The sequence below is a fragment of the Panthera tigris genome, chromosome A2, assembly GCF_018350195.1.
Source record: "Panthera tigris isolate Pti1 chromosome A2, P.tigris_Pti1_mat1.1, whole genome shotgun sequence".
Classification (NCBI taxonomy): Eukaryota; Metazoa; Chordata; class Mammalia; order Carnivora; family Felidae; genus Panthera; species Panthera tigris.
Genome location: NC_056661.1, coordinates 38260630 through 38285356, shown reverse-complemented (window position 1 = coordinate 38285356; position 24727 = coordinate 38260630). Strand labels below are relative to the sequence as shown.

The 24727-nt window shown below is 42.7% G+C and overlaps 1 protein-coding gene across 8 annotated transcripts in view; it reads left to right on the top strand.

Moving 5' to 3' along the window:
* FOXP1 (forkhead box P1) overlaps positions 1–24727 on the top strand; it is a 455797-nt gene that overhangs the window by 279333 nt on the left and 151737 nt on the right. Inside the window, exon 1 of one of the 8 annotated variants that reach the window (XM_015535066.2) lies at positions 4181–6410. The exons of 5 other annotated variants lie outside the window; for them this stretch is intronic. In XM_015535066.2, the coding sequence (XP_015390552.1) occupies positions 6225–6410 (186 nt within the window). In that variant the 5' untranslated portion in view covers positions 4181–6224. Of the gene's footprint in view, positions 1–4180; positions 6411–24727 lie in introns of those variants that run through there. 2 more of the 8 variants (XM_015535065.2, XM_015535064.2) reach the window with 2 other exon arrangements.

Genomic DNA, 24727 nt, shown 5'->3' with positions numbered 1-24727 from the left:
CCCAGTAGGCTAGTCTGTGGTCCTCCCGTGCCATGCCAGCTGTCAACTCCTTCCTCCATTCTTGATTTCTCTTTCTATCCTGCCAAAGGACAAATTGCCTTACCCCCACTGGTGCTAATGGAAGACGTTATTCACAAAAGGGAGTGCTTCATAAAGGTAGCAGAGATCTGGCAGGTGGAGGCCCAGCACCCTTTCCCCTGTGCTGATAGTGGTCAGAAGAGGTGAACATGGAAACAACTAGTATTTCCCTAAAATGTTCTGCCATGTAAAGAGACATGTCTAACTAGCTATATATATATATATATATATATATATATATATATATACACACACACACACACATATATATATATATGTATGTATATATATATATATTTTTCCCCCCTAACAGTAATTTTTTTATGTTGCATTTCTCAGGGAAAGAAAAAAAAATAGATTTTAAAATGTAAAAACCTGTTCTTCAATTGAGTATGCAAAAATCTCATTGCAGTATTTATTCCAAACCTGCTCTCATAATGTTCAGTCAAGGAGAAAACAGCAAAAAACAGTTGTTGATGGACTTAGCACAGAACTGGATTAAATAAGCATTAGTCTACTGAAGCTGATTACAGGAATATGAAAATGCAGTATCTTAATGGTACATATTTTTATGTGGCAGCTCAGTTGCCTTTCATTTTGCAGCTAATATGTCTATTCTTATGAGTCATTTACTTCTTTAATTACCTTTTGCAGGCAAGGCACCATGGTATATTAATGTGAATGATTTTTACTGCCAGTTTATCATACAATGCCCCAGAAGTTGAAAGGCGTAATTGACTTAGAAGAACAGCTCATGAAGGAAACAATATTTAGTTGACAGTTTTGCTTGTACTCTCTGTTGACGTTTATGAGTTTACACTATGCTAAAGGAGTAATAAACACAATTTTCTTTCAATAACAGGAAAGGGTAGCTCCTAAAATACGTTTGTGGAAAGCACATTTGTTCATTTCTTGAATAATATGAAAATAACACATTTCTAGTGATAAGACCTCTCAGATTGCCAATTGAATTAAACCTTTGAAGGTGCATTTATAACCTGTCTCGGAGCATTAGGAGATATTAGGGTTCGTGCGACTGAATCGATTTAATGAATATTTAAATTATATACAGATTTGGATAAATCATATTTAAATCTAGGTGTTAGGGGTGAGACTGTTGGGTCTTGTCCGCCCGATTTCCGGAGGGAGGGGAGACAGGAAGGGAGCTTGGGAATGGTCTGAAGGGAGATTTTCTTTCTCCGAAGGGAGGGGAAGTCTGACAGTGTATTTTGGGAAAATAAAAAAGAAGGCAAGGCACAGTCAGTACAACTCCTTATAAGGTCTGGTCTTTGAACAGTTAAAATCAATAGTAGGGAGGGTCCCTGCCCTTCTGGTGTCTGGATGGTCCCTTGAGTTGAGTTGGGCAGTTAGCAAGTGCCAATTTGTTTCAGCCATCACTTCCATGGTCCCCTTGGCCCTAAGCGGGCTCACCGGCTCTGGGCAGGCCCAGCTTTGGCACATCGGTCTAGAGGGAGTTAAACTTTTCACAGTTTTCTGGATTGTTTGCAGTTCAGTCCTGTGCAGCATAATGAAAGTTTTCTAGCCATCTGTTGTTAAGCTGGCGGTGAGCAAGGCCAGTATATCCAAACAAAGTTCTGGCCTGCTGTAAACTGAACCTGTCAGTTTAGCATAGCTTTGCTGACCCCTCCAAGGAACAGGGCAGCCCTTGGTACCAGGCACTCACTGCAGAGAGCTTTCAAAGGGGAACTATTTCGGGGGTGGGGAGTGGGGGCCTGTTTACTTTTCCCTCAGTGTTCCTCTCACTGGATTGGACCAGTTTATACTTAATCTTTATGTGGATAAAGGGATACTCGTCCCCCCTCCGTTTTCAGAGCGGGAGGCATTACTTCTTAATAGGGGACTGTAACTTTTAGGACAAGGTGTGAGTGTCCATAAAACAGTGTGAGGTGGCTGTGATTCGCAAGGATGTTCTGTGCAGTTATTTTTGTTTCATTATTTTGTCTTTCAGTGTTTGGGAACAAATAGTCCCAGGCAATGCAAGGTCCTGTATTTATTATTACCTTATATAACTAAAAGTGTTTCAGAGCTTTCAAGGGGCTTTCTTGCCCCTTCTGCACTTTGCGTTTTACCAGCAGAAGTTAATATATAGCATAATTTAGCAGATTTGACAGTGTTCCCAGCTGTGTGGGGTGTTACCTGCTTCTCTGTTCTCATTTGCAAGGTGTATCTATTGCTTTTAATTGCCCAGCTTAACCATAAAATAATTTCATTGTTTCATGGTGTTTTTTTCTTTCCATAGTGAATGTCTAATTCCTGCTTCCTCCTTAGCAGTGTTTCCTTGACTCTGTATGAAATATTCCTATACGTTACCTGTGTGTTTACGCGCACACACACACACACACACACACCAACATTTACCTAAGCCTCCCCCTAACCCTTGTTGGTTTCCTCTTGTTAATGACACCTTGTAGGTGCTGTTGTATTTTTATCTTGGTCTTGCTGTAGTATATTTCCTGTCCAGCATTGGTTACATTTGTGCTGTGTTAAGAGAGGGCTCTGGGGAGCCATTGTCAAACCTCTGTATCCATCTCAATTCATTAAAATATCCAGGGAGAATGGCCACTGTCATTGAATAACTATGTCTACCACTCCCCTGGCTCCCTTAGCCCCCCAAGAAGAGAAGTGGGCCACAGTCCCACACAATAACAAAGGGAGGAGGCACCAAAAGGATGCATGTTTGTCTTCTGCACCAACGTGAGAGGGTTTGGGTTCAACTTTTACTGCAAACAAGGAATCTACAAGGGTCACGAATTCCATAAATGGCAGGGAAGGGGAACAGAAGAAGCAGAGGAACACACCAGGAGATGCAGGGCTTCCCCTTTAAGGGACAGGGAGTGCCGTGTGCTGCAATGGTGAAAATATTCAATTTAAAATTTAAATGAGCGCACTTACTTGGAAATACCATACAGTCATAATCTGTTTGTAAGGTGACTGACACATAAAGTGCTTTTTTGTTTTAAGGTAAAAAAATGTATTCGGGGTAGAGTTTCGGGTGTAAATGTCAGGTGCAACGTAACGTGTACTCACTGCAAGAGTCGAGCAAATAACCTTGGCATTTAGGACACTGCCTTTTAGAACATGAAATTGTATTTTGTTGTGCGTCTTTTTTTTTTTAAGGAGGCCTAACATTAAGGGGTCACCTATTAGCTATGTTTTTGCTGTCTTAAACTCAGCCCTTCTGTCTATTAAAATCAAACCACTGTGTAAACATTCCAGTGTTGTTCTTGGTCTCTACAATGGCCACGGGGATCAGGTTTCACCTGCCTGCACATCTTCAAGCAATTAGAGCAATTAGCGTGAAGCCATTTCACATTCAAGGATTCAAGGTCTATAGTGACATTCAAGTCCAGAAGTCTGAAAGGGAGAGAGGAAACGGCCTAGAGCATGGCTACTATTCCATGGCCCTGAGCAGACAATTTCTCTTTTAAAAATGGTAGCTCTTTAGTGATATTATTATGAGGTTTTTAAATGACATATCAAAAGTTGTATATATCAAAAAAAAAAAAAAGACACCAAACCCAACAGTCACTGAATTACACTAATGAAGGTCTTTATACATGGCAGATTTTTGAAAAAGACTCTCAACAACCATGGGATATGGAATGTTGTTCCTTGCCCCAGTGTGGTAGTGACAGCATTCTTTGTAGAGGAAACGGTTTTAGAATGTACAAAGGAATTAACATTCCGGGTTTTTTTTTCATGGTAAACCTCCCTGTTTTGGGGTAAATGTAGTAACTATAGCCACACGGGATATTTAGTCCAGAGATTTTTAGAGTTAAGTATTAAAAGTCCCTTTTTTTTTTTTAAGGTGAGAGAGGAATAGCGGCGTGACTTGAACACAAGGAAGTGGGACAGTTTAAAGATCAGTAATCAGCTTTCCCAAGTCAGCTGTGTAGGCATGCAAGAGGGTAACTTTTAAGAACAGTTGTAGAATCCAGTAGGGTTTTATTTTGTTTGCTTGTTTGTGTTTTTACATTTGTAACTAAGTTACCCAGGAATCTTGTTTGCATGAGGCAAGCCCTTAAACTGATTACATCTTTTTAAATAGGTTAGTGCATTTTTTTAAATCCACATTTTACTGTTGATTTATTATGCAAAAGGAGGGGGAGGGGCCAACTTTAAAGACGCAAGGGGCTGCAGGAGAAGATCAGGCTCCGCGGTCCCAGGAGGGCAGGTGGCCTGAGGAGGAACGGAACCCACCATGGGCTAAGTTATCATGTGGAATTCTCTTTCCCTTTACCCTGATGCCGCCCATTCACACACAGTGTGTGTTAGCAAACAGCTCTGAGTACAGAATTGCTGGGAGTTACCTTTTCTTCAGGTGTACCGAAGAGGCTCGTTTTGAGAAAAAGTAGTTGTGCGCCTCTAAGACAGATCTGGTGATAATTCCCTTCTGGAATTGCCCTAGTTGGCTTCCAAGCACTTAGGTGTTGAGCACTTCTCTATCTATAGGACTGAATGCATCTATTTTTGTAACTGAGGCTGGAGCGTGTGTGCTCATTCAGTAACTAGCCATGTCAGGGAACTAGACTCCTTAGAGCTCTGTAGCCCCATCTCGAACTACTTAGAGCCCTTCTCTGGCGAGATGCTCTTCCTGACCGCCCACTTGCATGGCACCCAGGCTGTGTGTCTTTTGAAACTGCATTGCAGAGCAGATGTAGGGGATGCTAATAAATGCAGCATGCTGGACCCCGAGCAAGGTAAGGGTCTGCCTTTTCCCCCTGCCTGTTGGAAATACATTGCTAGGAAATCATTCGCAGCGCGTTTATAACGGGACCAGCTGAGTTAGACGGGAACATTTGAATTGGATACTCCACCCTTCCTAAAAGTGAAGAGGCAGGAATGGAAGTGCTGTGGGGCTCAAAAGGGAGGTGAGGCAGTAAACCAGATCTTTCCCATTTTTTTTTTTTCCTAGCCTAGTCCTCTGTTTCTGTGATCTGCCTTTTGAACTGTTTTTGTGGCTGATCAGTTCCACCTAATATGTCTCTTGATTTCTGCTATTGTAATACTCAGGCGACATGCTGTTCTCTTCATTTTTATAAGCTTTAGATGCTTCTGCCTGTCATATTCTGGCGGTTTATCTTCAGCGTCTGGATTTGCTTTCAGACTTGAATGTCTATCAAGCTGCCGTTGCTTTGAATGTGAGATCAAAAGAAGATGAATTCCAGTAAAAAATTTCCTTCCATGAAGAAAAGATTGGGGCCTATGTAAACATCCCACTGACAGTTCCCAATGAGTTATTTTAGCCAAGTATTAGCACCTGGATGACAGACAGTCCAGCATTCCATGCTAAATAACAAATCAGTTGCTTCCGTGGCAGAACATTGCCACCACAGCAATACATTTTCAGAAGGAATCCTTTTCTTCCTCCTCCTCCCCTTCCCCCCTTTTTCTTTTCTTATTGAATATGGCTGTTCAGCTGCTCATCTTATTTTTCAAGCTGACTTGTTCTGCCTTTAGCGGTTTACTTTTCTTTACAGTATCTGTCAAGTTACTCGGGTGACGGAAGACAGGACTTTGATAATTAGTTTGGGGCGGGTTAAAGAGTGTTCGAGTAGACAAGCTAGGCATCTGGAGATAAACAGGTAGTTTGGTTGATTGCGGAGAAGGAAAATGTAAGAGGAAAAGCAGCAGAAGCAAGATCAAGGGCATATCCCAGGAATGCGGGACGATATGTTCTTTAAAAATACGTGTGACAAATTCCTCTAAAGTCTGCAGAATCTGAATTTTCTTCCTTTCTTTTTTCCCTATTTTTTTTTAAAAGCATCCTGCCTATGTAAATGTCACCACAAAAATATCTCGAGAGCAGGTTTCCCGAAAACCCTGCCTGTGTGTATTCGTCTGCGAGAGTGAGCTGTTTGGCTAGGGCTTGGTCTGGCCGGGGCACACGTTTCTGATGCCGTGTCGCTGCTTGCAGACCTGGAGTGATTTAGATACGTGTAGCATTAATAGATTTCTTTAAGCGCTAAATGCAACTTTGAAAATTACCTGCAAGCTCCAACTGATCTTTCAACTTTGAAAGTGAAGAATTACTTGAGGAATTCTTGTGGTTTCTTTGTCATTTAGTGAGAGCCCAGCCAGCTACTGTGGAGGCAAAGCGTCCCTGAGGTTGCCTACAAAGGGCAATGTTCCAGTGTGCTTTCTCCTCAAGTGTGCTTCAGCCGCACAGCACTTCCTGTTTATTCAAACATCTTTTTTACCACTCGGCAACCCCCGCTTCACAGAAACAGCCAGAACCCATCTACAGCAAGAAGACGGAAATCCAAAGGCAGACAGTGCGAGCTCACTCCGTCAAACTCTTCATTTTCTCTGTAAGTGTCCAGAGAAAGAAAAAAAAAAAAAAGGAACATTTTGCTGGGTTAAACTTTTAAACTCGGGATCCGCTCCTGCGCATTCTCTGGAGGGCAAAATAAGATGTTCCACCTTGTTTACTGCTTTCTGTCTCTCCCCCCCCCCCCACCCCTTCTCTCTCCATCAAAAGCGGTTTTCTTTTTAGAGATTTGAGAAGACCGTTGGTTGGTTCTAACTCCTTGTGAATCCACTCTTGCTTTCAAATGGGTCTTGGGATATAATCAGCTAAGGAGGCATCCGAGTGTCGTCAGGACAGTTTTACAGGCTTGAACGTAGATGAGAACTCTCTCTGCCGATGTGTGACTTTGTTTGGTGTTGCCTTCTTTTTCTTCCTGTTATCACGAGGGGTAAGAGAGTCCAGGGATGGTGCCTTTGTAATTCTGCCTCTGCACAATTGTCCTATGATGTTTGCATCATGACACCGTCATCACTTGTGAATCGGTCTTGATAATATTTGTACCAATTTCATGCCAATAAAAGTCAGACTGCTGAAACAAGCATGGTCATTATCTCACTCGCATTACTATTGTTTAAACGGAGTGGGCTGCGAAAGGAAAGAGAAAGCCCGGCTCACTTTCTGCGATGCTTGTTAACTTTGATGTTGGAAAGCTCTTTTCAAAATTCTCATTGTGGGTAATTAGTATGGCAGGAAAAGCCCTCGGACCTGGGCTGCTCCTTCCCTGTGTGGAAAGAGCAGTGAGATCGCTCTTTCAGTCCTTGCTGTTGAAATGAGTTTCTTAACACATGGTTTGACATTTTTTTTAAAGGGTTCCACCTTTTCCTGTCTGATGTCCTCGCCCCTTGAGCCTCCCCCACCTCCCTCCACGCCCTTCCCCCAACCCTGACCCCCAACTTCACTGTAATTGGTAAGCCAGGTGCTAATTTTTTTTTTTTAACTATGTACTGGTCAGGGAATAGACAGGAAATGGAAAATTAGCCCTTTTGATCTTTAGGGGATTGTTATTACTCCGAACCTTGTTTGTTAGTCCCCAGACTAAATATCCTTAAATTTTATTGTCTAAAACAGCATCTGTAGAATAGAGAAAGAAATGAGCTCTCTGGTTGTCTGAACCCCTAATGGAAGAAATATTTAAATAAATAAGTGCGCCTGTGTATGGCTATTGCTGTGCTGCGTTGTTTTTTTTTTTTTTAATGTTCAGAAGTTGTTCTACTTTGCAAGAAAAAAATTAGGTTTGTGACTGCCTTAAGGACAATTTGTTTAACAGTAGGAGTAATTGCAGGGAAAATGGAAAGAGTGACTGAAGGTATTTACTCAGATGTCAGTGTAGGTGTGGGGGCCGAAAACTCAGTGTGGGAACAGTGGGCTGCTTTTCTTGGTATCTCAGTCTATTTGATGACCATCAAATTTCCCAGCTCGCTGGTTTTGTTTTTTCTGGATGGCATGTTTGATTATTTATCAGAAGGGGAAGGGAGTAGCTGAAGCAAATAAACATGTGACCAAGTTCTGTTTTGTTTTCCACTCAGAAAGCCATGCCCTTTAACAGATATACAGAAAATAATAAATGCATTGTTTTATGATAAAAGGAAATTATATGTGTCATTTAAAAAAAAAAAAGGGCAAGTGTGTTAACCCTTAAGACTCAGGAGCCTTTTCGACTTCTGAGAATTTGCCAGGCATTTTACTGAGAATTAATCTATCGCGGCATATGATTTTACGGTGCAGGATTTCCCAGGATTAGCTGTTCAGCATTTAGGCTTTTCTAGATGCTTTACTTAGTTATGCCTGCCTCAGTAGCTCCACTTTTAAGTGGTGTGTGTGTGTGTGTGTGTGTGTGTGTGTGTGTGTCTTTTAAACAGTAATACCATTTGGTCAAATCAGTACCTCCTGCACTTTTGTTGAAGGCTCTGTTCTGACTTGAGATCTAAACATGAACCGCTCAGTTGAAAGAAAGCGTACCAGAGTTTCTGTGGCTGGTGTATAGCCTACTTTATTAGAGGCCAACTTCTGCTCCTCTCTTTAAAGGTGATAGGCAGATCCTGTAATGCAAATAATGACGTGTACCTCTCTGTCCCTCAAAAAACACCTTCTAGACTTCAATATTATGCAATGCGTATAATGATCTTCAGGATTGTTATCTCACATCAAGGCCTCCAGAGACCGAGGGGAGGGCTCAAATCTACATTAAATGCAGATTTTAACACAAGCACGCCAAAAACAGAATGTCGTCGTCGTTGTTGTTGTTTTAATTCTCAGGTGGGCTTTGGAAACCGTATGTAGACATGTTCTGTACTTACGCATGGGCTGACATTCGTGCGCACACCTGTATGTTTACAATAACTAAAGGATTTTCTATAGGGGCTTCCTCTTTGATTCCTATCGTGAGAAAGCGACGGGCATGATCCTAGCATGGTACCTAGCCCTGTCACATCAAGCCCTGTAAATCATAGTTGAAAATCTGCCTCGTTGCCTATACTGTTTTTGGAATGCGAATTGGAAACGTGCACACAGAGGGATTCCCTCTTCATTGACTATATAAGGGAACAATGCAGCGGACGCTCACAGCACAGCCCCCACCAGTCTGGCCCTGCATGTATGTCCCTGGGAGGTAGCTTTGCTCCAGAGAGGGCAGCCATGGGACCCGTAGCCTTTCTGCCTCCTCTGTTGTCATCTCAGGTGACTCTCCAGAAGGCAATTGGGTTGGATAATCATACCTTGTACTCGTACAGAGCCCTTTGTCTGGGAAATCAAAGTGCCTGACTAATGCTAACTCGTTAATACTCAGAACACCCTTGGGACATAGGTAGGCTGCAAAGATTATCCCACTTTTGAGGTGGGAAAACCTCCTGTTGTTAAAGCAGTTTACAACTTCCGGGTGTGTCTGTACTTAATGGTCAGGCTAGACCTGAATGGGTATGATGCAGGTACCATGAGAAGCATTTTCCCTGTGCCATGCTCAGCCCCGACCACAGGCAGTCCCATGAGAAAGTGTTTTACCATGAAGAAACCTTACTGGAAAATGTAGCTAGTGCACGGTACTGATGGTGGGGAAGGAGGAGCCAACGAAGACTGTCGAAGCTTAGTTTGAGTCTATTTAGGATCCAGTGTAGGATTTTGTCCTTGTTGTTTATACGATACGGCTTGGGCTGAAATGTTAAATATTTGTTTTATTTCACATTCACTCGATACGATGTTGGCAATTTAACTTCCACAAGACTCAAGTTCTTTTGTTCTTTGCAAAGACACAGACTCCTGCTCATTGGCTGTGCAAGATTGAGTCAGAAGTTACTCTGTAGTCTCCCCCTTTGGGGGCCAAACAGTTGAAACATTGTGTTAACCCTAGATGTTACTATGTGATTCTTCGGTTCTGGTGTGTCTTAAGCCTCCCTGAAACGGTTACTAAGCACAGTGAAAAAATTAGTCATGTGCCATTTGCTGTTTAAAGTCTTCGGTTGAAAGCTTTTTCAGAAATCTCTAGAGTAGGGTGGTAGTTTTTAGGTTGTTTGGTCCCCAGTACTGTTGGTTTGAACCTGAATATAGAAATTAGATTTGAAAACTCTCTTAAAAATGTGTTTTTAATTTTAAAAAGTAATTTTGAAAAGATCCTAAATAATGTGATTCCAGTGTTGCTTAAGAAAATTACTTTCCTTAAGCATACTTCCAAATGTTAACCTTGTATCAATACATAGGTGATGATATTACACTTTATTTTTTATTTTCTTAATTCATTTATGCATTTCCCATGTCTTCTACCATGAGATTATTACTTTCATGCTCAGTGATCGTTTGTAAAGTGCTTTTTGAAGTCACTGAAGAATCACTTACCGAATGTCAGGTCCTAGCCTCTGTGCCTTACACGTACTAATTGTGATGTAGAAACTGTTATTTCCTCCCATTCTTACAGGTGAAGAAACTGCGGCACAGAGAGGTTAAGTAACTTACCCAAGGTCACACAGCTGGCAAGTGGTAGATCTGGGGTTCAAATCAGGTAGAATGGGTTCGTATTCAGGTGGAACGACTGGTGGATGTTCTACCACCATGGTTGCTGCTTCTAGATAAATATGTTAATGTTTTCTAAAGCTAACTTCTGTTTCTTTGGAATTGTTGTGATGCTCTCAAGGTCAGTAATTCCCCCAAATTCCCAGAGAATCCTTATTTCTTCATGCATGAAGACTCAAGTTCCACCTTATGCTAAACTGTGGTTACTGGAAGTTCCAGAAACCATTGTCCCACCATGAGCACAACCCAGTGAACACAGCTGCCCATTCGATGAGCACAGTTTTGTTTTTAATCCCCTTTTTAAGAAAATATTTCTAATCCCTTGACCAGAGCACTGAAATCTTTTCTTTTGCTGTCTTCTATCTGTATCTGCAGTATATTCACATGTATTTATGTTTACATAAAAGATAAAAACTTCAAATAGTTTCCTATAAAGTTACCTTTGTGGCTTGAATTCGTCTGAGCATTTCTAACTTTTCCCTTGAAGATCTGTCCTGTCCAGCAAGTACCTGTAGTTCTCTGTGAATGGAAGAATTCCAAATCCATGGATCCGTGGATTTCAGTGGCCATTTGGGGTTGTGTCATTCCTGAAGTACAAGTGAAGGGATTCTAATCCAAACTGCGTGACCTTTGGCATATTATGTAAACGTTGTGTTTATGTAAAGCGCTTTAGAAGCAAGCCAGACCCACGGCTGGCATTCAGGGTTGGTGATCATTTTCTTGTTCACCAGCAGCAGCAGCATGAGCATCATCATCTCCTGGGAGCTCCCTGGTTGGCCTCGAGGCAGCCATTCCTGCTGTGTTGTTCTTAGAGTCCAGGCAAGGCAGGCTACCTTTAGGGTTTGGTGAGGGTCAGAAATGGCCATACTTGCTCAAGTGCCTTTGCCAGCGGAAGGAGCCCGGACTCATGGTTGCAAGCCATCTCTGTGACCATGGGCAAATCACAGATCCCCTCTTGCCCCCAGTTAGCTTTTTGTACAATCACTGCCATCTGCCTTAGATTCCCTGTGGTTTTCTCATGGTCCTTGTCAGGAGGACAATGACTGGTGTGAGATCACTGGGAAATAGGAATGTTTGCTTTCCACAAAATATATTTTTGTATGTATGGGGTAATGTACTGTGGTAGTATATTACATTTAGTAAGTAATGTTCATGTACAGGTATCTCGCTAAGGACTGTCCATGCACACCTCACGTAATGCTTAGAAATAGCCTCTCTGTTCCTGTTTCTGTATGTGTTAACTGCATTTAAAAATAACTCAAAGTAAATGAGATGATGTGTGTGTAATGTTGAGTACTTGTCTGTCAATAAATAGTTAAAAAGAATGCAACTTTTATTATTATCTTCCTCATCCCCTTTAACCAGGGACCAAGCCAGTTTTAAGAGGATGGTTATTTGGAAATGCAAATCAAAACCACAGTAAGATAGTGCCTCATAGCTGTTGGAATGGCTGTTGTCAAAAAGATAAGACATAGCAAGTGTTGGCGAGGATGTGGAGAAAAGGGAACCCCTACCCCATGGATGGGAATGTAAATTGGTACAGCCACTGGGGAAGACAGTATGGAGGTTCCTCCAAAAATTAAATGCAGATTCATCACTTCCACTTCTGGGTTTTTATATCCAAAGGAAATGAATCACTACCTCGAAAAGATCCCTGTAGTGCCACATTCATTACGGCATTATTTTACAATAGCCAAGATAAGGAAATAAGGAAACACTTACCCATTGATGGATGAATAAAGAAGATGTAATATGTATGGACTATTATTCACCCATAAAAAAGAAGGAAATCCTGCTATTTTCAACAACATAGATGGACCTTTGGGGCACTGTGCTGGGTGAAATAAGCCAGAGAAAGGCAAATACTTTGATCTCACTTTTATGTGGAATCTAATCTAATCAAACCCAAAGGAAATACAATACAAGCAGTTTTAGGGAAAAGGTCGAATCAATTTTTTAATTTTAATTTTTAAAAAAAATTTTAACAACTTTATTGAGATAATTTTGACATAAAGAAATTGTATCTATATTAAGAAGAGATTGGTCATTGCCAGAGGTGGGGGACATGGGAGTGAAGGTTGTCAAAATCTTCAAACTTGCAGACAGTTATAAAATAAATAAATTCTTGGGACATAATACACAGCATGGTGACTGAAGTTAACCACAATGTATCATATATTTGAAAGTTGCTAAGAGAGTAGATCTTAAAAGTTCTCCTTTCAAGGAAAAAAAAAAAAACTCTGTCAGGGAATAGATGTTAACTAAACTTACTGTGGTAATCATTTTGAAATATATAGCTATAGATATCACAAAACATACCAATTATGTATATCTAATCTTTATCTGTATATATAATCATGGAGTACACTGAAAACTATTAGAGTATTATATGTTAATTATATCTCAGTAAAACTAAGAGGGGAAAAAGCATTCCGAGAAAACATTTTTAAAAAAAGATTATAGCGGGAGGCACCTGGCTCAGTCTGTTAGGCGTCCTACTTCGGCTCAGGTCATGATCTCGCCGCTCATGGGTTCGAGATCCACATCGGGCTCTGTGCCGACAGCTCAAAGCCTGGAACCTGCTTCGGATTCTGTGTCTGCCTCTCTCTATCTCCCCCTACCCCACCCACACTCTGTCTGTCTGTCTGTCTGTCTCTGCAAAATAAATAAACATTAAAAATTGTTTTAAATAATAATAAAAAAGGATTATAGTGTGGGCACCTTGGTGCTGCAGTCAGTTAAGCGTCCGACTCTCAGGTCATGATCTCAGGGTTCATGAGTTCAAGCCCTGCTTTGGGCCCCATGCTGTTATTGCAAAGCCTGGTTGGGATTCTCTTTTTCTCCCTCTTGGCCTGTCCCCACCCAACCTGCTCTCTCTCTCAGAAATAAATAAGCGTAAAAAGATTACAGTGACATAATACCCCCCTCCTAACAAAAAGCAAGCAGTTACAGCAGAGTCTGAGAATCTGCAGTGGGTTAAAATAAACATGGGCCAGCAACCGTGCTTGACCTGAAAGCCATGCCAGGTAGGTGGGGAGAGAAAGGTCTAATGTAGATGAAGGCAGAGAATGGATTCAGGTGTCCAGGGCCTGAGCTCTGTGTGGACTTGGGCTAACTTGAGAGAAAACATCTTTGCTCTGAAAGCTCACCCTCTCCATTGCTGGCATTAAACGCTCCTTTTGAAAAATTCCAACTTTGGCCCAGCGAAAGCGAAGAACAGGGTGCCTGTCCCTATGAGAGCTTGAGGGAGGATTGAGCATCTAAGCATGATGGCAACAGCATCAGTATCGCAAGAGCAGCTGATGAACTTGGACAGGTGAAGAGGTGAAGCGCAGTGTGAAGGAGAACAGGTACTTCTGGGTCTGTTTTCCTTCCGGTCAGCCTGCTTTCGGGTTGCCGCACAGCCATAGGAACTCGGGGCACTACGGGGATCCTCGACCAGTGCTAGTCCCTTGGGTCAGAGGACATCAGGGAACGCTACTGCTTAAAGCAATTAGAATACAAGCAGAGTTTTTAGGAAGAGGTAGAATCGATTAACTTTTTAAGTTTAAATTTTTTAACAACTTTATGGAGACAACTTTGACATAAAAAATTGTATCCATATTTAGGTGTTAGGTGTACAACTTGATATTTTTATACCTACGTCTACACGGTGAAAAGATCACCACAATCAAACTAACCTGTCTGTCACCTCTACATTATTACCCTTTTGTGTGTGTGATGAGGTTTGTTTTTTTTTTTTCCGATGTTTATTTATGAGAGAAAGAGGGAGGGAGGGAGGGAGGAAGAATGAGTGGGGGAGGGGCAGGTAGAAGGAGAGACAGAATCCCAAGCAGACTCCTTGCCATCAGCCCGATGCGGGGCTTCATCCCACAAACTGTGAGGTCGCGACCTGATTGGAAATCAGGAGTCAGACGCTCAACTGAGTGAGCCACCCATGTGCCCTGAGAAGTTTTAATTTAAGAAGTATCCCCGTAGCAAACTTCAAGCACACAGTACAGTATTATTAAGTACAGGCAGCATTGTGTCCATAAGAATTCCAGAACATATTCATGCTGCAGAACTAACTAAACCCTACTACCCTTTGACCAACATCTCCCCATTTTCCCCACCCTCCAGTCTCTGGCAGCCATCATTCTACTCTCTGCTTCTTTGAGTTCGACCTTTTCAGATTTTGTATATGTGAGATCATGCACTACTGGGAAAAGTAGAACTTAAATGGAGAAGACACCTGAATGCCTTGTAAATGTGGACGGAGAGCAGAGAAGGCAGATTTGCAGATGTGGCCATGGCTCCAGGAGTCCTGGGAGTGAAAGGATCTGGTTTGCAAAGAGCAGGCCTTTTGTGTGGGGAAAAGAGGCAGGTAAACTTATGTTAAAAGATGTGATACCCGGAAGAGGCCTCTGCCTTCTTCCTGAAGGTAAAGTACCCGCATTCATCCTTGCGTGTTTGGCTCTCTGGACTGCATACCTGTTTGCCAGAATTACCTGCAGTCATATTTGGTCTAATCAGTGACCTTGGTAGAATGTGGGTGTCAGGTTCTCGTGAGACAGTGTGTGTTTGTTTTTGTTTTTCTGTCCCAGCCGTTCCGTAGGTTTGTGACCTTGGGCAAGTCACTGAACCTCACCATCTCATGATTTTTCCACCCTAAATCAGTAATCATAAAACCTTGCCCTGCTTCCCTCCGAGATGGTGGGGACACAAAGTAAGATGACAAGTCTAAAGCAACTAACTAGCATAGTGCTTCGCACACGGGGAGCACGGCAGTATGCTGTTTTTATTTTAGTGGCGTAAATGCAGGGAGTTATTACACTTGCTGCTCTGTTTCTAGATATTCCTTATTTCTTAAATCCTTAGACTAGTGTAATCTTTGCTATTTGCATTAACCGCTCTGAGAAATGTAAATTATTGGAGAGTATTAGGGTAACGGCAACGACAACGATGATGATTTGGTCCTAGTTAACTGTGGCCAAGAGTGAGTAGTTCCAAATTTTAGATTCTTAGTCTGGTTTGGGCCTTTGCTCCCTTTCCACTTCTGTTTCTTTCTTTTGTCTTTCATGTCAGCTGGAATGTTGCCTCTACATTGCCTTTCACTTTTGCTTCTTTCCCCAGCATTCAGGTAAGGGAAGGAGAAGGTATTTTGCAAAAGACCAAAGCATCCATAGGGCATCCCAAGTGCGTGTGACTTGCGTTATAAGGACCAAAGGAGTACAACACCGTATTTGTTTGAGCAGGAACTAGTTTTGGTGTTAGTGGTAAGATCATAGAAAAGTCTTTTGACTTTTCTTATGACTTTTTTGTCCATTATTTTGAACATGATTCTAGCCACATTATTCTGCAAGCTTCAAAAATAGCCACTCTCCTCCTAAGGTACGAAAAGATCAGAATCTGGATTGTTCACAATGAGAGTTGCTGGACTGCATCCCCATAAAAGACAATTGCAGAAAACAACAGGTTAATACAGCCAGTTCATAGTTCCCTTTGATTCACATATCCTTCCATTTGATCCCCATATTTTCTACTTTGGGAACTTGGAGAAGGAGTGGACTGATTTATTTATTTCTTTTTGGGCCCAGTCTGGTCCTTCCTTAACAAGGAGAAACGGGTTTGATGCAGCACCTAGCTTAGTATTTTAGACATTTTCTAATAAACTTGACTTCTGTTTTACTTCCTTGCAACGCCAGTGTTGCCTACGGTCATGGCGCCCCAGGCTGTGGTCTTGCCGACTCGTTCAAGCTAGACAGGCTCAGGCTTGGGCAGTGCTTGGATGGAATCTGTCCAAAGACAACTCAGGTGCCGGAGACTGGGTGGTGGTGATTCAGCGTCTGGCACCGGCTCCAGCAAGGAGCAGCCAACCAGGGCCTCAACACGGTGGTTATAGGGCCCTATGTTAATAGGTGTATGGAGTAGGAGTATGGTTGGGGGGAGGGGGGGGAGGTTTGTCTCCTCTTATAAGAGACTTCAAACAGACTTCCTGACTGTTTATAGCCATTAAACTTACTTCAGCTGATTTTGCAAGAGGATCATAGATAGCCTTTTTCTTTTTGTCTCATGAAAATTCCTAACCTTTACCTTCTTTGGCGGTAAGTGCCCTCTACATGGAGACTTAAATAATCAAGGTTATTCATAAATGTAAGGAAATACAGCATTTTTTGACCCTGCTTCTGCCTCCTAGGTTTCCTTTGGGGCTGGGACTTGTAGTCGAATGCTTCCTCCTGTTTTGGGCCTTATGATGTTTCTCTGTCCATGTCTCCTGTACTTGGGGCATGGGATGGTGTTTGGGCCCCAAAACACTAATGCTGGCATATCGTAGCATGGCACGAGTACAGCGGCACAATTCTGTGTTCTTCTAAACATCATCCCGGTTCTTCTAAACAACAAAAAAGAAAGAGAGAGAGAGAGAGGAAGGATGGAAGGAAGGAAGGGAGGAAAAGAGAATGGAAGGGAGGGAGGAAGGAGAGAGAGCAAGAGAAAGAAAGGAAAGAAAAGGAAAGGGAAGGAAGAAAGGAAAAGAGAGAGAGAAAAAGAGAGAAAGAAAATACTGTGTCATCTTTTCTTCTAGGAAAACACACTCTGATGGATTGCCAACATTAAAAAACTCCTGACTTCAAACACAATACACAGGTCTTTACATTATTTGCTACAATTTAAAGTTCCGGGTCTTCTAAAAAACAAAAAAGAAAGAACGAGAGAGAGAGAGAGGAAGGATGGAAAGAAGGAAGGGAGGAAAGGAGAAAGGAAGGGAGGAAGGAAAGAGAGAGAGCAAGAGAAAGAAAGGAAAGAAAAGGAAAGGGAAGGAGGGAAGATAGGAAAAGAGAGAAAGACAGCATGGAGCCTGCTTAGGATTCTCTGTCTCTGTCTCTGTCTGCCCCTCCCCTGCTAGCTCTCTATCTCTCAAATAAAAAATTAAAAAATAAAATAAAGTAAAGCCAAAGTGAAGAACATAGGTGTTAAGTGTCACAGCAGTGATAAGCATCCTATGTGTAGCATGAAGAACATAAAGTCATCTCAGTAAGGGTTTGGGAAGCCCCACTTGGAAAGTAGATCTAGAAGGTGGAGCTTCAGGTTAGCGTGGGACGATAAAGAAATGGTAGTGGTCCAGGTGGCAGAGGGATGCTATGTCCTGGCCTCATCTCTCCTTGTCCCCACACGTGTGGGTGACCTGCCCTATGCCATACTTCCTTGTGCACATAGGACAGTGTGTATAGGGATCTTTGACTTTTTCATTTCCTGTCCTCCTCCATTTCAACTCACGCACGTCATGTTGGAGTGCTGTAGGCATGGTATGGTCTCTGGTCCAGTTTTTTACCCTGTCTGTCTAGATACTGTCTCATAAACTCATTTGCAAAGACTGTGGAACATTTTGAGGAATCCACCCCTATCTAAACGTCAGCTATTATGGAACGCCGTCAGAGTATACAGTGCTTTCTCCAGCTGTTAGAACTCCGGGCTTGGATGAAGCTACATGGAACTTTTCCCTTCTAGGTCACTGATTCAAATCCAGTATCCCAGCTGATCTAAGGCTTTGCTATCTGCCCCACCTGCTCTTGGCGGGGGGGGGGGGGGGGGGGCGGGGGTCAAGTCCAGTGAATCAGCTACCAGTGAATGTTCACACTCTACACCCTTATTTGCATTCTCATCAAGTGTAGACCAAGTAGTAACTGGTGCAAAGAGACTGTTAAAGGCCCTCTGATGATTTTTTGATGGTTGTTACCCCCCATGTATTAAAATTTTGATTGGGGAAGTGGGTTGTTTTTTGTTTTTTATTTAGGACGCTAGTAACATGACTTGGTCTGTTAGAGTGCTTTCTTTCTTTGTATGTGTAATATTTACACAATCACTAGACCCGGAATCTTTCCTTGGGCAAATCCCTCGATGAGATTAGCTTACTTTTCCAGTTTCCTGTGATAACCAAGTGTTTCATTTGTAAATAACTTTTTTTTTCCTTTTTTGCATTTTTATTGGAGAACTCACTGCCTTGGAATGTTGTTGATTCTGTATGAATGCATGTACACATCTAGTCCTATCAGCCACGGTCATTTCTTGTTTTTTAAATGGACCCACACATGTTCTCTCCATCCTGCAACTGGAGTGACTGCTGTGTCTAAAGCAAGGAGGTGATGGAGTCGCCCTGTACACTCAGTCCCAGGTCTGGCTGCGGGGTGATTGCTAGTGTTAAATGATGAGCCCTCTGGTTAAGATGGTTGGTAGTTGCCGAGCCGCACCAAGAGAGCAGATTAGTTTATGGGGGAGAAAAAGCTCTCCAGAGGTACTCGAGGTGCATGTGGAGGTTGAGAAATGAAGAGAACGAGATTGCTTTCCTACCGAGCTTCCCATGCTGCTTTTTATTGCTAGCTTCCCCCCCACCCCCCACCCCCATATGCACAGTGACTGTTGATTAGTCTGGGAAATTATCTGAGAAACAGGTTTGATCTTGAGGGGTGGGGAGAGTCTAGGAAAAGAAATTAGAGGAAGGGTGGCTGACTCAGAGCAGCCTTTGAAGCTGGGAGTGGGACAGCTTGTCAGGGCAGACAGGAAATAACCGACTTCTCTCCACTGGCCCATAGCGCATGCTGTCTTCATTCTCTTGGTGTTTGGGACCTCACACCCAATTGAGGAGATTCACTCCGAGCTGGTGTAAATTACCTGTGAGAAGAAACACATAGTCAAAGTTTGCAGCTCGTTTTAAAGAGTTACAGAAAGAGGAGCACATGGATGCATTTTGCTTTCCCATCCCAGTTCCTTTTGGAAAATCGGATCGGACTTTGAGCTTTAAGAGCAGCGAATTAGAAATGTCCTTGCATGTCAGCTAAGTTCTAAAATTATCTGGGGCAACTGGTCGCAAGCTTTGTTTTTGTAAAATTGTGTCCAGTGGAATCTTCGGGGAATCTCAGAGTACAGCCTGCAACCCAAGGCATGGGTTGGCAAACTTTTCGTGTACAGGCCCGGATAGGAAGTATTTTAGGTTGTGTGGACCATCCAGTCTGTGCTGAAGGTACTTAACTCTGCTTTGTGATGCAACAGCGGCCCCAGACAGCATGGAATCAAGCGAGCATGACTGTGTTCCTGTAACACTTTATTTGTGGATGCTGAAAACTGAACTCCGTATAATTTTCACAGGTCACAAAATATTCTTTCTTCTATTATCGCTCCAACTATTTAAGTAAGTAAAAACCCTTCTCGTCTCGTGGGCTGGATAGTAATGGCTCATCTGGAGGATTCGGTCCAGGGCCTGTAATAGTGTACTGACCCAGGACCTAAAACACTGTGGTTAGTCTGATTTTTTTGAGGACCTCCTAGTATCGGTGTTTTTGTCAGGCCTCATCACCAGGTGTTGTGTCAAAACTTGTATGAAGATTTTTTTTCCTTATGCCAGTTCGCTGTATGCATATGTGCATGCATGCTGAAATCATATTTTATGTAAACTTATTGGTGTTGCTTAAAATACGGTAAATGTGTTTTTGAACATTGGCTACCTAGAGAAACATGCTAAACATGGGGAAACCTATCCCCTAAAATATTAGCACCTGCTCTAAACTTCAGATATAAATAGCTCAAAAGTTGTAAACATGCTGATGTGAAACATAATTTGTCAATAACAGATGGCACTTATTTGCCGAGAAGGCGAAGGCTCTGATGAGAAAGGCATAATTTTGAGCCAGTAGAATCAGAGGTGTGTCAGAAATGTCCAGGCCCCAGTTAGCATAAAATCATGGCCTGCGAAACCAGCAGCCAAGTACCTACTCCCTGACTCTGAGTACTCAGAGCTGGTTGTGGCCCACGGAGAGTTGATCAAAATTCAACTTCAACCCCTTGTGCAGAGCAGGATGTAGGTGATATTCAAGGCAGAGAGGGAGGCTGGCCAGTCCACAGATGAAGGCAATGCGTGCCTGCCTTCCAGCCCTCTCCTCTGTTAGCTCACAGAGCCATTTATTTTAGCTTGTTAAAGACAAATACATGCCTGTGCATCTGGGCTTTAAGTGCCTGGTTTTATCAGTCACCCCCTCTCTGTGACATCCTCAAACTACGTCTTTCTTGTAACCTGAGCCTAGCACTCAGTACAGTACCAGGTTGTCCATTGCCAGGCAATTGTCACATCTGTTATAAAGGAAGTGTTGACTCAACCCAGCCCAGGAACCGTCATCAATAGTAAAAGGTCTCCAGAGGTGGGATGGGACCTTTTAAGTTATTTACACTAGCAGTTGGTCTGGAACTTGAGTCAGAGTTGATCCTTGCTTCTTACAAGATACACTTCATTTATTCATATCCTTTCTCTTTCTCCCTCCCGCCCTTACTAACCCTCCCGTCTTCTCCGTCATATGCATGCAGACACATGTCCGTGCACCTTATTATTCTGTATCCAAAGGATCTCATTTGTCTTCAAGCAGAATATCTTAGCGGACTTCTTGCCATATGTGATCGAGATGCTGTTATACAAATAAGAAAACTCCATCCTCACTCCTCAGTTGCGTTGGAAGAGATCTCTGAGGTTCAGGCAGTGGAGTCTGAGATGAAAGACATTAATTTCATTTTGATGCAGGTAACAGGTAAAAATGGCTACCAGGTAATAAGCATGTATGAGAAATCAGTAGGTTTCTGGTGCATGTTCCAAAGGGGATCCCATCAGTCATTCCATATTTTCCACTGACCACCAGTGAACATGACAATAAACATTTCTTACTGTCTGCGAGTGGTAGATACCAGCGATTCATATTATAAATCATGTAATACGATTCATATTATGATGATAATTCTCACATGTGCACTCTTGTACACTAAGGACTTATTCCTCTTTTTTTATGACAGTTTAAAATCTAGGTTACAGTGATTTATACCCAATAGAAATCGGAAAAACAAGTGCCCTTGGATGCTTGATTTCACAGCACTTTAAGTTCTAATAAATTATGTTTTAAAATGCCTGGTGAGGGGCGCCTGGGTGGCTCAGTCAGTTAAGCGTCCAAGTCTTGATTTCAGCTCAGGTCGTGATATCAGAGGTTCGTGAGATGGAACCCCACGTCTGCTTCTGCACTTACGTGGAGCCTGCTAGGGATTCTGTCTCTCCCTTTATCTCTGTCCCCACCCCACTCACACTTTCTCTCTCTCCCAAAATAAATAAATAAGCTTTAAAAAAACCAAAAACAAAAACAACACTTGGCAAGACCTCAGTTGATTTGGGGGTGGGGGAGGATGGATTTAATACTTTGTTCCAACTTTGTTCCCGTCATCATGATGAGGCTGGGGAATTATTGTGAAGCAGTTCACAACAGTGCAGATCAAGGTGAATAATTTACACTAGTGTTGCCCCTCCATCCCACATATTTGAAATTATTTTGCCTGTTTGCATTCATGTTGAGAATAAAATTTGGAAAACCAATTTGCACGTATCTCCATCTTTATTCTTCTCTCTTCGGTAGTTTGACTAAAATATCCCTTGTGTTCCTACAAGTTCCCAAGCCTTTTCTACCCTGTGCTGCTATCTTTTTTTTTTTTTTTAATTTTTTTTTTTTAACGTTTATTTATTTTTGAGACAGAGAGAGACAAAGCATGAACAGGGGAGGAGCAGAGAGAGAGGGAGACACAGAATCTGAAACAGGCTCCAGGCTCTGAGCTGTCAGCACAGAGCCCGACGTGGGGCTCGAACTCACGGACCGCGAGATCATGACCTGAGCCGAAGTCGGCCGCTTAACCAACTGAGCCACCCAGGCGCCCCTGTGCTGCTATCTTTGATTATCTTCTCCAACAAGGCTCAGTATGAAATGCTGTAAGGGAGCTGGAGTTCATTACATGACTGTTTAAATTTATGTGCTCCGCATCAGGTCTAAAATAAGATGGTACACACCTGAATGATTTTTTTTTTCTTAAAACCAGCGAAATAATTGCCAGGATTTCACTAGCTAATTTTGAAATGCATAGAGCCAGCTCAATAAACATTCATTAAATACTTAGGTTTGAGTCCTATGCTGTCTTGTTCTTAAACAGTGCAGTGTTCCAATGACAACATAAGAATGGTTTTGTGAGGGGCGCCTGGGTGGCTCAGCCGATTAAGCGTCCGACTTCGGCTCAGGTCATGATCTCACGATTTGTGAGTTCGAGCCCCGAGTCGGGCTCTGCGCTGACAGCCTGGAGCCTGCTTCAATTTTGTGTCTCCCTCTCTCTCTCTGCGCCTACTCTGCTTGTGCTCTCTGTCTCTCATAAATGAATAAATGTTAAAAAATATTTTAAAAAAAGAAAAAAAAAAGAATAGTTTTGTGAGGTGGTGTGTGTGTGTGTTTTTAAAAAAAAAAAAACACTAAATATGTATTTTACCAAAATGAGGAGTTAACTATACAGAGTCTCAGAGATTTGTTTCTTTTTCTTTTTTTAATTTCTTTTATTTATTTTTTTTTTTATTTTGAGATTTGTTTCTTTAAACATTGAATACCTGGGGCACCTGGGTGGCTCAGTTAAGCGTCCGACTCTGGGTTTCACCTCAGGTCATGATCTTCCGGTTCATGCGTTCAAGCCCCGAGTTGGGCTCTGCGCTCATAGTGCAGAGCCTGCTGGAGATTGCCTTTCTCCCTCTCTCTCTCTGCCCCGCCCCCCTCTCTTTTCAAAAACAAATAAGCGTTTTTAAAAATTGAACTCCAAATTCCATATTCCGTGAAATGTGGTAAATAATTTTAACACAGATTTGTGACTGTGGGGTTTCTGTCACTCTGCCTTTGTTTGCTTGCTCTGTTGTAGTATCCAGTATACCTAACCTTTTTACTCTTTCCCAACCTGCCTTCCTCTGCACTCTTCACTGTCATCTGCGGTTCCTCTGTCTGCCTTTCCGGTAGCAGCTAGACCCTTCTTTGCCGATCCGTTCGTTCATTATTACTCTGGGAACTCTGAAGTGAGTACTTAAAATATGGAGCGGTTCTCTCTCCTACCTTAAAAAGCTATAAAACCCTCATGTGAAATAGTTAAGGGAACACACATAGTAGGAGGAGAGGCTTTTGCTCCTGCAGGCACCTTGCAAAGGGGACTATTTTTCTTATATGATATAAATGAAATCCTCACTCTGCCCACTTTTACACCTACGCATGTACTGAGCGTCTCCAAGGAGACCAGGAAACCCGGAGTCCAGTGATGGTGAATCCTCCTCAGAGACAGCAGGCTGGAGTCTCGGGCAACTCTCCCAGGCGTCTTGGCTTCCAGATGCCCCTCTCAGACAGCCTCTCTTCTGGAGACTCTTCCAGGCAGGCTTTCTTGAACATGTCTCTCCCTTCACAGACGCAGCAGCCCGTACCTTACATCTGAAGGGGCTGGTGGTGATGGTGCCTTCGGTAGGCAGGAGGCCTCCCTGGGACAAGGGGGGCAGGAGGCCTCCCTGGGACAAGGGGGGCAGGAGGCCTCCCTGGGACAAGGGGGGCAGGAGGCCTCCCTGGGACAAGGGGGGCAGGAGGCCTCCCTGGGACAAGGGGGTGGGGATAGCGGGGAGCTGGGACAGGAAGGTTGCGTCTTTCCCCAAATCTTCTCTTCGTCACCCATTTATCAGTGTGTCTGTCTCATTGCCTCCCTTTGCGCCGTTTAGACCCAAAGGCACCGATCGGCCTTACAAAATGTCCTGAAAATACTCTTTGTTTTAGTAGTACAGTCATGAGCTCTGTTCAGTGAAGTTGTCCTTTGAGAAGTACTATTCTTGCTGATTCAGCATTTTTAACCCTGAACGATAATCCTCTTCTCCACTCTGTTTTTCCTTCCCCCTGAGTTCAGTACACAGGGATCTCCATGGTATCTTACCCTTCCCCCACTCACGGCCTCACGGTCACATTTCTTGGAATTATATCCATTATTTTCTTTTTTTTTTTAAATGTTTATTTGTGTGTGTGAGAGAGAGAGCAGGATAGAGGCAGAAAGAGAGAGAGAGAGAGAGAGAGAGAGAGACAGAATCCGAAGCAGGCTCCAAGCTGTGGGCACAGAACCAGATGCAGGGCTCGAACTCACAAAAGCGAGATCGTGACCCGAGTCGAAGTTGGACGCTTAACCACCTGAGCCACCGAGGTGCCCCTATACATTATTTTCTTATGTAAATGAAGTCTCAGTTTCTCTTTGAGGAACACGCTACCATCATAAGTCCATAATGCACACCTTCTAAGACTTAGAGTATCAGATCCGTTTGATAACATTGACCACATCTATGTGTACACCTTTTAGACACAAATAATTAGTGACTATATAGAAATGTTTATTGATGTAATCCCCAAGAAATCCCATTTTGTCTCTAAAGTCTAAGCACATCATTAATGAACATTCTTGACATATCTTGCACATGAACAATTTTGGTTCACAGCCAAA